The sequence below is a fragment of the Micromesistius poutassou genome, assembly GCF_964030765.1.
Source record: "Micromesistius poutassou genome assembly, chromosome: 7".
NCBI lineage: Eukaryota > Metazoa > Chordata > Actinopteri > Gadiformes > Gadidae > Micromesistius > Micromesistius poutassou.
Window position 1 is genome coordinate 4,554,085 of NC_140277.1, and position 13,412 is coordinate 4,567,496.

General features: G+C 50.4%; 1 protein-coding gene across 1 annotated transcript in view; it reads right to left on the reverse strand.

Annotated features, from left to right (window-relative positions):
• The window catches only part of LOC311350753 (vinculin-like), a 30,172-nt gene that overhangs the window by 1,978 nt on the left and 14,782 nt on the right, over window positions 1-13,412 (reverse strand). The window contains exons 10-21 of the mRNA XM_084470821.1: window positions 12,697-12,872; window positions 11,154-11,344; window positions 9,911-10,110; window positions 8,869-8,997; window positions 8,487-8,636; window positions 8,252-8,360; window positions 7,433-7,735; window positions 6,842-6,966; window positions 6,394-6,579; window positions 4,884-5,051; window positions 3,701-3,904; window positions 337-441 (exon numbers count right to left, since the gene is read on the reverse strand). Of these exons, the coding sequence (XP_084326947.1) occupies window positions 337-441; window positions 3,701-3,904; window positions 4,884-5,051; window positions 6,394-6,579; window positions 6,842-6,966; window positions 7,433-7,735; window positions 8,252-8,360; window positions 8,487-8,636; window positions 8,869-8,997; window positions 9,911-10,110; window positions 11,154-11,344; window positions 12,697-12,872 (2,046 nt within the window). The remainder of the gene's footprint in view (window positions 1-336; window positions 442-3,700; window positions 3,905-4,883; window positions 5,052-6,393; window positions 6,580-6,841; window positions 6,967-7,432; window positions 7,736-8,251; window positions 8,361-8,486; window positions 8,637-8,868; window positions 8,998-9,910; window positions 10,111-11,153; window positions 11,345-12,696; window positions 12,873-13,412) is intronic.

Below are 13,412 nucleotides of genomic sequence, written 5' to 3' on the forward strand. Positions count from 1 at the left end.
TATTTAGTGGCACACTTTATTTGATGTGCCATTAAATATTTACAGCCTATAAATCAATCTTTGGTTTGAAAGATCCCGTAAAGGCCCCCTATATACAAACACGATTTGTAACCACACGCAAAACGACTACTAATCACTTTCACTACTAATCACTTCTGAACCATCAGTTTTTTAAACTAATATGTGTGGAAGCAGATTCAAGTTGGGGTCACAGGAATGTGCTGAACTAAAAATGGGTTTGCAGGCCCAAAAAGGTGAGGAGCCACTGAAGCTCACCCATGATAAAAAAGGATAAATGGAACAAGGCTAATGGTGGTTGAAGATGAGCCCACGTACCTGCTCTGACTCGTCCTCGCTGATGTTGGTGCGACCCAGCATGGTGGCTTTGACCGTGGAAAGGATCTTCAGCTGAGTGCTGATGGTGGGGATGCGTTCACACACCTGGGGAGACAAATGAAAGGGGGTTGACACTTGGTGAATAATAGTAATAATAATAATAATAATACATAGGTTTTATATAGCGCTTTTCTAGGTACTCAAAGACGCTTTAAAAGAACACAAAACAAAAAGGATACAAATGGACAATACATACAGTACATACATGCATACAGACACAAACAGATACTCAAAAACAACAATACAGAGAGAGTAGATAGGAAAATAAGAAAGAGAGAGACGACTTTTGAGAGACGGCAGTGAATCAGAGTTATGGATGGCCAGGGGGATGTTCCAGAGGGTAGGGGCGGCAATGGCAAAGGCTCTGTCCCCTATGGTGCGGTATTTGGTCCTGGTGATGGGGGTGAGGGTGTTGGCATCAGTGGAGCGTGTTCGGTGGGGGTGAATAGGGCGATGGATGGTATGAAGGGGCAAGGTTGTTTAGGGCTTTGTAGGTGGTGAGGAAATGTATGTGTTGTTTTACGGGAAGCCAGTGAAGTTGACAGAGGATGGGCGTGATGTGTTCTCTGGAGGGGGTGTGGGTGAGCAGTCGGGCAGCGGAGTTTTGAACATATTGCAGTTTTTGAAGAACAGTGGAGGGGAGACCATACAGGATACTATTGCAGTAGTCGAGTCTGGAGGTGATGAAGGCATGAATTAGTTTCAGCGGCTGGGAAGGAGAGAGTGGGTCGTGCTATGTTCCGGAGGTGGAAGAAGGATGTTTTGGTGACGTGGTTTATGTGTGACTTGAAGGAGAGTGTGGGGTCCATGTAGTTGCCAAGGTTTCTGACCAGGGGGGAGGGAGTGACAGAGTGACCATCGATGCAGAGTGAGAAGTTCTGGGAGGTGGGGAGGGTGGATTTTGGGCCAATTTTGGGCCAAATTTCAGTTTTATTGCTGTTGAGTTTGAGGAAGTTGTGGTTCATCCAGGTTTTTATGTCGGTGAGGCAGTTGGTGAGGGTGGAGAGAATAGCTGGAGTGGAGAAAGTGAAGTCCATGGTGGCAGATAATGTGACCAAGTGGGAGCATGTAGAGGATGAAGAGGATGGAGCCAAGCACTGAGCCTTGAGGGACTCCGTGTGAGACAGGGGTGGTGAGGGATTTGTGATTGTTTATTGCGATATAGTGAAATCTTTCAGACAGGTATGAGTTGAACCAGGAGAGGGCGAAGTCGGTGATGCCTATGGATTTCAGGCGGCTGAGGAGGATGGAGTGGTTGACGGTGTCAAAGGCAGAACTGAGGCCCAGGAGGAGAAGAATGGTGAGGGAGCCGGAATCAGAGAAAAGTAGGAGGTCGTTTGTGACTTTGATTAGAGCTGTTTCAGTGCTGTGGTGGGTTCGAAAGCCGGATTGGAATGTTTCATATAGGTTATTGGAGAGGAGGTAAGTCTTGAGTTGAGTTGCGATGGCTCTTTCCAGTAGTTTTGAGATGAATGTGAGGTTGGAGATGGGCCTGAAATTGTTGGGGTCGTCAGAGTCAAGACCAGGTTTTTTAAGGAGAGGGGTGATGGCAGCAAGCTTAAGAGGTGGGGGGACAGTGCCAGAAGTAAGGGAGGAGTTGATGGTGTCAGTGATGAGTGGGGTGAGAGAGGTGAAACTGGCTTTGACGAGTTCAGAGGGCATGGGGTCCGGGGGGGGGTGGATGATTTCATGGTGGAGAGTATTTTGGAGAGGTCTGCTGTGGTTATCGGTGAGAAGGTAGAGAGCCGGTGGTCTGAGGATGAAGGAGGTGTGGGTTCGGGGAACGGGATGGAGGCAGAGGAGGTTGCAAGTTGGTTGTGGATGTTTTCTATTTTGGAGTTGAAAAATGAAATAAGGTTGCATTTCTCTGGGGTGAATGAGGATGAAATGTTGTGGGGCTTGAGGAGTTTATTTATGTTGGAAAACAGGGTGCGTGGGTTGGAGGATCCAGAGTGAATGATGCCAGAGTAGTAGACAGAACGGGCTTTGTTTAGTGCTGATTTGTAGAGGTGTGTGTGCTCTTTGTATGTGAGGGCATGTACTGTGAGACCGGTTTTCTTGTGAAGTCGTTCTAGTTGTCGCAGTTGTTTTTTGAGTTTGTGAAGTTCCGGGGTGAACCAGGGAGCCGAGTGAGTGAAGGTCAGTTGTCAGGGGGGTTTTGGTTGTCAGGGGGGCCAGTTTGTTGAGGGATGAAGACGTGTGCTGTTGTAGATGTTGACAAGGTCCATGGGGGTTGGATTTGCAGGAAAGGTGACGCTGGAAAGAGTGTTTGATATGCAGGTGGAGAGAGAGACTGGGCAGATGGATTTAAGGTTGCGAAAGTGATTGTGTGGTCCTGTTTGGGTTGGGGGGCGGGAGTGTCAACGACAAGTGTGATGGCCAGGTGGTCAGATATGGGGAGGTCGGTGCTGGAGATATTGTGGATGTGGAGGCCAGCGGAGCAAACCAGGTCTAAGATGTGTCCACGGTTGTGGGTGGGAAAGTTGATGTGTTGGGTGAAGCTGAGGCAGTTGATAAGGTCCAGAAAGTCCATGGCATTTTTACAGTCCGGGGAGTGTGGAGGTTGAAATCGCCGAGGAGTAAAACAGATGGTGAGATTGAGGAGAGTGCGGTGATGAATTCAGAGCGTTCTGGTAGAAATGATGGGTTGGGTTTGGGGGGGCGGTAGATGATTGCAATGATGAGAGGTTTAGGGCCGGGTCATTTAAAAGCCAGGTGTTCAAATGATGGAGCAGCAGGGATGGAGAGAGGGCGAGGGCGTTGGAGGTCTTGTTGTCTAATGCAGCCGGTAGGGTGGAACTACGATGAGAGTGAATGTTACATAAACTGAAGCTGGTCTATGTTGACACCTAAGAAACCTGCCAAACAGGGAAACCAGCTTGTCCTCCAGAGTAATAGGGAGTAAGGTGTCTTGCTCAGTAGCAGCTGAACACTTATGCAAGACCAACTGTAGGATTGAAACCAGCAACTTGAAGCTAAACGACCTGTTCTACCACACTACTCTGTATGTATGTGTGTGTGTGTGTGTGTGTGTGTGTGTGTGTGTGTGTGTGTGTGTGTGTGTGTGTGTGTGTGTGTGTGTGTGAGAGGGTGTGTGTGTCTAATGCATTTGTATAGCACTCTTATCCAAAGCGCTTCACAATATTGCCTGACATTCGGCCATTGACACACCGACGGTGGCGTCAACCACGCAGGGCGGCAGCCAGCTCGTCTGGAGCAGTTAGGGTTAGATGCCTTGCTCAAGGAACACCTCTCAAACGCTGTGTACTGCATGCTTGTGTGTCTGTGCTCGTGACTCCGTTACCTGCAGCAGGTTGGTTCTGATGCGCCGGTCCGTGCACTGCTTGGCCACCTCTTTGGCCAGTCGGGTCACTTCGTCCGAGGCCTTGGCGATGTCCTTGGCGCACTGGATCAGCGCCCGCTTGTTGCCGCTGCCGCCGCGCACCAGGCGGGACATCTCGGCCATGAGCAGGGCCATGCGCTTGGCGGCCGCGATGATGTCGTTGCCCTGGGATACAAGGGGAAGGGCGCAGGACAGCACGGACGGGACAGAGTGAACCAGAGGCCGGGTGCGGTTGTCGTGGGTATTTTTTTCGAACGCGGCCGATGTTATGATTTTAAAAATGCTGAAGGTGGGACAGTTTTGAGGATGATGTTGTGAACACATGTTTTCCAACAGTCATCGCAAACCTTTGATCAGAACGATGGAGAATCAAACATTTGAGAATATGCCCCACTGTGCCTTCTGTAGCAGTTTGCAGAGCAGTTAGATTCGGAACTCTCAGTGCAAAACTGCCATGGTGATGCCACGCATGCAATGTGAATACAAGCTTTTATTTATCACGACGGTGCAGGTTATGTCGGGGGCCTCTGGTGACCGCACTACCCCCGTCGTCCTTTTGAAACAGCAGCAACAGCAGTGTGTGAACCTCTCAATGCATAGTCAACGGTTAACAGTGAATCAGGTGCAACAGGCAAAAAAAAGCCATCCTTCATCTTATTGAAACCTATGGCAATGATACTGGCACAACCGCATGTTAACCACCCCGGGTTGAGTGTGTTGCCAAAATGAAACAACATTGAGAAACAAAAAACGGTAACACCTTCAGCCACAGCCGGTTGAGGGTCGCTACGGCGATGCCAGAGCTTATTGTTGTTCTCGCGGGAACAAGTGCAGTGATGGTGCCAGCAGGTGATCATCATCATCCTACGTTCCTTCGGAAGAAAACTCCTTCGAGCTGCAGTCGTGGTGTGGCGTGTGTCTGTCTGGGTGCATGCAATGTTAAGGTGCATGCAAAACTGCATATTTTCACACACATGAGTAAATGCTTGGTTTGTGTGTGTGTGCATGGCTAAAGTACAATGTCATGATTCTAATAATGCCCATACAGTTGGACCGAGGTGAGTCTGTGTGTGTGTGTATGTGTGTGTGTGTGTGTCTATGTGTGCGCGTGTGTATAACTGCGTGTGTATGCACGTGCGCAGACCTTGCTGGACCACTTGCGAGCCTCCTGATGCAGCGCCTGGGCGGCGGCCAGAATGGGTTGATTGACAGGCTGGTTGGAGGGCATCATCAGGAGCTCTGGCTCATAGTCATCCTCACCATCAGTGAACTCATCTTCATCATCTACCTCTACTGCCTCCTCCTCCTCAGGCTGGGGGGGGGGGGGGGGGGGGGGGAGGGGAGACGGGAGGAGTGGAGGTGAACAAAAAGAAAGAAAGGTAGGGAAGAAGCCATGAGGGGAAGGTCAGGGAGGAGGGAAGGCAGCAAGGAAGCAATTGAGGAAGGAGGGAAGGGAGGAATGAATCAAGGAGGAAATTGAGGAAGGAGTGAAGGGAGAAAGGGTGAAAGGAGGGAAGGAAGGAAGGAATGAATCAAGGAAGCAATTGAGGATGGAGGGAAGGGAGAAAAGGATGAGGGAGGTCAGATCAAAGGGAATCAAGGAGGAAATGGAAGAGGAAGGAAAGAAGCGAGAAGGATGGGAGGAAGGAGGCAAGGGAGGTAGGAAGAAGGGAAGGTAATAAAGAAGCAAGAAAGAAAGAAAGAAAGAATGAAAGAAAGAAAGGGAAAAGGGCGAATGATGGTAGAAGAGGTAATAGTAGAGGGGGGGGGGGGGGGGGGGATCAGCCAGGGAGGAAGCATGGGAAAATAAAGACTTTAGTACAGGTGAAGCACCAGATGGAAAAGCAGAGGGCAGCAGATTAAGGCCAGAGTGGTGGACTGCAGGTGCTATGGAGGCACAGACAGAGCGACGGTAGGGCAGTATGGGTTGATGATCAACATGATGATCAGCACAGCAGCAAAACAAAGGAAGAGGAGCTGGGAATGGAATAGGGCAGGGGTGTGTCTTGGCTAGTTCCCCCGGAAGGTATTGGATCAGCTGCTTTCTAATCCTTCCACCATCTTCAAGGTTCTAGGACTTTCACTGACCTAACCAGTGTAACCTGTTTTATTGCGCATTGCTTGCAGATGGTCACACATGGTTGGTCACAGATCCCTGAACCATAGCTTTCAAAATAGATGTGGAAAAAGTAGTGACAGCTCCTTAAAAGGTGAAGAAACGGTTAACAGTTCATAAACTCTTCTAACAAAGTACTGCCTACTATTACTATTATACATAATAATAATAATAATCATATTATAATAACCCAACCTGCAAATGTCACACAGAAAAAGACATACATACAGACACATGCACAGACAGACATAGCAAAGTCACATAGCAAAGGAGAATGATGAAGTCAATCTATGAACAAATAGGAACTCTTGACATTTCTAGATTGTAAAATATAGAAACATACAGGGTTAGGGTTAGATACATAGTACACCTTTAACATGGAGGAACGCTGCCGTCACCAGCCATGGGTGGATTGTGGATACTGCCTCTGGTATACAGGTATACACCAGGTATTGAACACTGGTGGTATATGTCTGATGCTGATCATTAGTGGTGTATGTCAGGTACTGACCCCTGGTGGGGAATGTCTGGTACTGACCTTACTGGACCACTTGCGGGCCTCATCGTGCAGCTGCCTGGCGGCCACCATCATCGGCTCACTGAGCACCTCCCCCACCTTCTGCTCAGGGAACTCCTCGTCCTTCTCCTCTGGGGGGGGTGGGCGAGGAGGTGGGACCTCTCCTTCAGGCAGGGGGGGCTTGGGTGGGGCCTGCTCATCACTGACCTGGAGGTGCGAAACAAATACGTAAAGACAAACATTTGCATAGAATTCAATGCACACTGTTTTAAATACAGGCATTGTGTGTGTGTGTATGTGTGTGCCTGTGCACTGAAAAAAGTATGTGTCTATGTCTGTCTGTCTGTCTGTCTGTCTGTCTGTCTGTCTGTCTGTGAGTGAGTGAGTGAGTGAGTGAGTGAGTGAGTGAGTGAGTGAGTGTGTGTGTGTGTATGTGTGTGTGTGAGTGTGTGTCCATGCTAGTACTAACGTGGAGCTGTTCCAGGTCTGGGGGTGGAGGGGGGAAGTCCAGCTCCTGGGGCTGGAAGGCCTCTCGGACCTTGCCCACCGCAGCCAGGATCCTCAGGCAGGAATCCAGGTAGGCCTTCTGCAGACCTGGGCCGAGAAAAACACACATAAATAAACTAAGCAAATAAAATACAAACAACCAGGAACTCACAGTGAAACACAGGGACCAGTTACTGAATGGACAGATCAAGGCTATTCATTATTCGTGAAGAGCCTTTGTATTGTTTGCAAAGGACATAAATCAACAACAAGAACGTTGAGTGTGATTTCCATTAAGATGAGCATGAAGAGCCAGAATTCATACTTTAGAATTCTTCTGTCTGTCCTAGCAGGTGTCAAGGTGCGTTGTATAGTATTTCATATTTTGTCATTTAGCGTGCACTTTTATCAAGAGTGGCTCACAACTAATTCCGATACAACTAATTTAAGAACTTTGGTGGACAGTGGGAGGACAGTGGGAGGACAGTGGGAGGACAGTGGGAGATGGAATCCGGTGCCCTTCCAGATGGGGGGGGGGACACTCCTGCCCCCTGGTGGAGCGCAGCGTGTTCACCTTTGTCTTGTATGTTCCCGGCGACGGCCTTGGCGTCCATCACCATGGGCGAGATGGTGTGCGAGAGCACGTCGGAGGCGTGTTTCACCGCGTCCCGGAAGCGCGGGTCCTCCGAGTTCTCCACTTCCCTCTTGGCGACCAGCAGCACCCGATTGGCTCTCCTCGCTATGCTGGTTGCCCCAGCAACAAGCATCTGGGGCTGAACGTTCGCCATGGCAACGCGGCACTTGTCAATGTCCTTCTTGATGGCCTCCTCGGACGCGTCTAGCAGTGACTTGGTGTCTATGGCCTCGTCCACTAGACCTGGTCACACACACACACACACACACACACACACACACAAACGCACACGCACACGCACACACACACACACATGCACACAGCACACACGCACACACACATGCACACGCACACGCACACGCACACGCACACACACACACATTTTATGGCTGTTGAGATATAGTGAGTTAAGAAAAAGAGACAAAAAATGCTACCCTAGTTGCCTACCCCATTTAAACTAACTCACAGCTTAAAGTAACCTGGACATATGTGTAGTCAATCATGATAGATTGTTATTTCAATTAAGTTATCAATAGAATCCCATCCTATACTGATATATTCTCCTAACTAGGAGGGGCTCAGTCTCACACGTCGTAGAAGCAGTGTTTCACATACAGCTTCGAAAGGGCAGTTTTGTGCAGTGGCATCACACACTGCATTATCACAACCACCCCCATGAGACCGGAGAACCCTCCACGTCTAGGAGGGATGACGTGTTATTGGCGTTGGGATGTTCGTGGCCCATTGCAGAAGCCCTACCGGTGAGCTTCTCCACGTTGTCGATCCACTGGTTCTTCATGGTGTCAAAGTGCTCGTACGCCGGCTGGCTCCCGGGGTTCTTCAGCAGGATGCGCGCCGCAGACGTCACCTGGAACACATCGGGGTCAACCCGCAGCCGGTCGTCATGGAAACAGTGACCCGGTGAACAGGTGAAGCCTCACGACGGCGGAGGGACAGGGGAGGCGACGGGGGGGGGGGGGGGGGGGGGCCGTACCTGGGGCGTGAGGTCCCGGGAGTGTTTGACCGCGGCGTGGATGCCCTCCACCGTGCCCTTATTGGCCGATCCGACGGCCGCCGCCTTCTCCGCCGTCGCCCCCAGGCGGCCTGAGTGGGCCTCGAAGTTCCCGGCGCGTTCGTCAAAGACCTGGCGATATGCGCACACACACACACACACACACACACACACCACACACACATGAGCATGTGTTATGCACACACAGACAAACACATAGACACGTCCTTGTGAGAACCACTGCACATTCGACCAGGGGGAAACTCCCTGACCAATCAGCACGTCAGACCAGTGCTCCTTTGTCACTGGGCTTGAGTCACACAAAGGATTGACACGGTGGTGACACATCACACAGTGCACTGACCTCCACCCGGTTGGGTGTGTCCGGCGGTGCTGTCGCGGCCACAGCCAGCAGCTTGATAGGAGTGGTGGTGTCGCTGAATACGTCAGAGACTTCCTGGGTCATGACCTGCTGCATGCGCCCTCTCAGGTCCTGGGAAAAGAAGCCACCAGAAATAAAACGATTGAAAGTTTTTAAAACAGCCACTAGATGGCGCAGGGTCACCGTGTTACCAGCGTGCTCTGGGCGAGGTGCTCGGGTCCACGTTCATATGCAATCGGGAGAATACGTCATTGCATGATATGTTTCTATATCTACACAAACAAAATATGGGGAGGTTATTAGAAAGATATTATGTTCTCGCTCTGGATTACAGCGATGTGACGCGGGAAACTAAAGCACACATGTCCGTGTCGGTGTAGTATACCTGCAGGTGAGATGGTCAGCCCGTTGTTTGGACGTCATAAATGACATAGCCAGAGGAGCTCCGTTGTGGGTGTAACGCGAATAATACTGGTTAAACACTGACTTTACATACTGTATAAGATACAGGTTCTACTAGTAGGCTACTCGAGTAGCCTGACCGTTTACATTTAGATTGTGCATTCGGTTCTGAGTTTTTTTGGTATTTCTGCCATCACTAACGGCCTAATACTGATAAGAATACTCTCTGGATTGATCCTATGCAGGAATGCAACCAGCCGCCTTCACTCAGGGGAAAAGCCAACAACCATCCTTCCAACTGCGATCATAATTTGATTCAGAGTGCATGTGTCGTTGAGCACGTATTATACCTTTGAGTCAAAATTTGTCTCTCAATTTGTAAAACTAACAGTAGGCCAATCGAAAATGACACACTGGTGTCCAAAACACAGTCAGGGGATTGTTTTGTATTCTGGGTTTGCTAGTGGAGTGGGTGGTGGAGATGGAAGTGGAATTTGTGGCATGCTGGTATGCTGGTGGAGGAGGAGTGGAGGTGCTGATGGATGTGGAGAGACGGTGCTAGTGAATGTGGTGGTGCTGGGGGTAGAGACGATCTTGGTGGCATTGCGGGCGCTGCCTCTACCTTCAGGCCCTCCTGCAGCTGGGCGGCGGTGGCCCGGGCGTGGGGGGCCTCCGCCTCGCCGCGCGCCGCCATGTCCGCCAGCGAGGTCATCAGCGCCTCGGTGCGGTCGCAGCGGCCCACCAGGTCCTGCCTGTAGGGGCCCACCAGCCCCCCCGCCAGCCGCTTACCCTCCCCCACCATGCCCCTGATGGCCGCCTGACCTGCGGACGGAGCACAGGGGTCAGAGGGCGACTCTCGCCTCACCCGCCCACCCGACATCCCCCCTCAGGTCATCCCTGCTGGTCGCATGCCAGGGACGGAGGTGGGGGGGGGGGGGGGGGGGGGCGGGGTGCTGAAAGTGAGGGGAGGGGGCGTTAAGTGGGACAACAGCTTCAGAGCCAATGTTGTCATGAACACTTGACATGCATTGCATGCTCTCTGACCACAGTACAAACACAGCGTAATACAAATGGATGGATGGACTCGCTTGCGACCCGTTAAACAGGCGCCCGTTACAATGGTTTTCCTAATGGGACGCTGGGGATGGAGTACAGTGGTGGTGGGTGGCGACCGGCGGTACCTGTGTAGAACTGCAGTATCTCATACTCTGCTCCCACAGGAAAGCATGGCGGGCAGGCAGAGAGAAGGGAAAACAATCACGCTACAGGATGGGGGACAGGCAGCACGAGCCCTCCACACAGGAAACAGGACCCGGCAGCGGGTCCTGGCGCTGGGGACTGTGGGCCAGTGTCGACCGCATGAGGTCATTCACTCCAAGTGTTTGCGGGGGTTGAATGACAGACCTTCAGTACTGAGATGTTTGATGGGCCAAGCCGGCCGTTATATGCTGTTATAATGTTACACCATCGACTCTTAACCCTCATGAGGTCAGGACGTTACCCGCTAAACTAACACACACAGAGAAGTGCTTGGATGGCCACCAAACCCACAACCACAAACCACACTGGATCCAGAACTGGGTTTGGCTTATTTCAGTAGAACTTAGACTTCTAGGTTTTTACTAGCAGAGTCATCCAGCAGATGCTTATTATACAAAGCGACTTCCAGTGAACTCAGATCCAGTTTATGACATAGGGGCTATGTCATCATGCTCAAGGATGCCCACAGGAGGATGCAGGGACGTGAAAAAGTACCCTTTCGTCCGGGAATCAAACAGCCAAAAGCACTCATATAAGCCATCCCATCAACAACCATGCCCACCTCCCTCATTGGAGACAGAGCTCCACCTTCCTACTCCACCTACCCACTCCTCGGTCGTCCACTCCTGGGTTGCCCACCCAGCGGAGGGCCTGCTCCATCTTCCCCTCCAGGGTCACGGCGGGCTTGGCCGGCCTCATGTTGGCCACGGCGCGGTTGGTCTTGGACTGCAGGTTGAGCAACGCCGCCCCGATCTGCTTGGCCAAGGCCCGGGCTTCAGGACTGTCGCCCTTACCCCTAGGGATAGACACAGAGAGCAGGGGTTCAGAGTCACCCTTACCCCTAGGGAGAGACACAGAGAGCAGGGGTTTAGAGTCACCCTTACCCCTAGGGAGAGACACAGAGAGCAGGGGTTTAGAGTCACCCTTACCCCTAGGGATAGACACAGAGAGCAGGGGTTTAGAGTCACCCTTACCCCTAGGGATAGACACAGAGAGCAGGGGTTTAGAGTCACCCTTACCCCTAGGGCAGACCCAGGGAGCAGGGGTTCAGAGAAGACAGCAAGGACTGGGAATTAAAGGTTTGTGTATCAGTTGTGAAAGCATAGCCAGTGAACCCATGACCTGTAAAACACAAACCAGTATCTCACCACCATCATGTTAGTGACCTCTATGTTTGAGTCTGATTGAAGAAATGTGCAGAAAAGTGTTGGTGTTTATTCTGTGTTAATCTCTATGCCCGGGAACATCGAGGTCTGTATCAAGGAGCACTTCACAGTGCCTTTTGTGTACACATTCTAACTTATCTCTGTCGTATTAGATAGGAGGATGGATCCATAGAAAACAACCACAATTACTTAAAGAGAGGACAATAAACACCAATTCAAATGAATTGTGTTTGTATTGGTGTTCCTTTGTATTCAATGATCTGTGCAGTAGTGTCTCCAATAAACTCACTTAATCTCCCAGAAGGAGAAAATGCACTAAATGCAATTAGACATACTAATCGCTCAATCTCTCTTTGTGCCTTACCTCTGTAAAGCACAAAGAGAGAGACATTGCCAGCTTTGCTGTATCTTCACCAGTTCGACATGTCTGTCTGGCATAGAAATCACACTTTGAACTTCCCTTTTACCTTTCCTATTTGGATCACAATTGGCGGAAGCTTTAATCCAGCTTTGACCCCCGCCAGGAGAAAAAGCAAAGATTAAGGTTAACCTTTTGCAGTGTTGTCACATTTCACCCACTGATCCTCTGCCGACTGTCATCTAACAGACCACAGACCCTGAACAGCCACTTAACACCATAACACTGTAACCGCAGACCAGCCCACCGACCACCGTCACCACACCGTTCACCCCACACCGCCTCCACCAGCAGCGACACGACAACAACTTTAAACCTTATTGTGGGGCTGATGCCCAGGGTGGTGAGGCAACAACACAATCCCCAGGAGGGGAAGATACGCCACCTATTGCTGGCAAGAGGCTGGAGTTTGAGCCTGGGAACAAAACGTCTATAAATTACTGTTTACATTTGAGCTACATTTGAGTCCTGCTTGAGTGTATGAACAGTTATATGTTTAAGTAATACACACATGATTGTTTTTTCCAATCAATAAATGCAAGCGAAAACAGACGAAAAACATACTGTCTGCGTAGATCGGCCAGCCTGGCGGTGAGTCCCACAATCTCGCTAATGGAGCGCAGTATGTCATCCCTCTCTTTAGGGTCCTCGCACAGATCTGCAATGCGTTTAGCCTCGGCCAGCAGGGCTCTGATGTTCTCCTCTCCCTCAGGACCCCCGTTAGGATCCGCCAGCCACGCCTATAGAACACACACACACACACACACACACACACACACACACACACACACACACACACACACACACACACACACACACACACACACCATAGCCATTTATTCGTCCATCCATTGTCTCCATCGAAACACATCAGCATGCATGTTTCATCAATCCAGCTGTGCCTGCCAATTCCTATAGGATGGTTCAGGATTAAAAGAGCCTTTTTGGCATACAGGGAGAACTTGACCCTGAGTAGCCATAGCTCACGATACAGAGTGAACAGTGATTAAGAGGTGGTTGTAGATTCTGGTAGGATAGTGGTTGGACAGTGTAGTTGCTAGGGTGTTCAGCTCTCAGCTGACCTGGTACTGGGTTCGATCCCCAGTGTCCAAAGCCTACTTCTAATCATCCTATTGCAACGTGCCAAACCCCTTCTCTTACTCAATCCGCTATAAATCATGTCGGTTAGAGGCATCTGCTGAATACATAAATAGAAGAATTAGTAGCTACAGAGACATTTTAAAGTGGAAAGCAAATCCCCACTAAAAGGAGCCGCATGC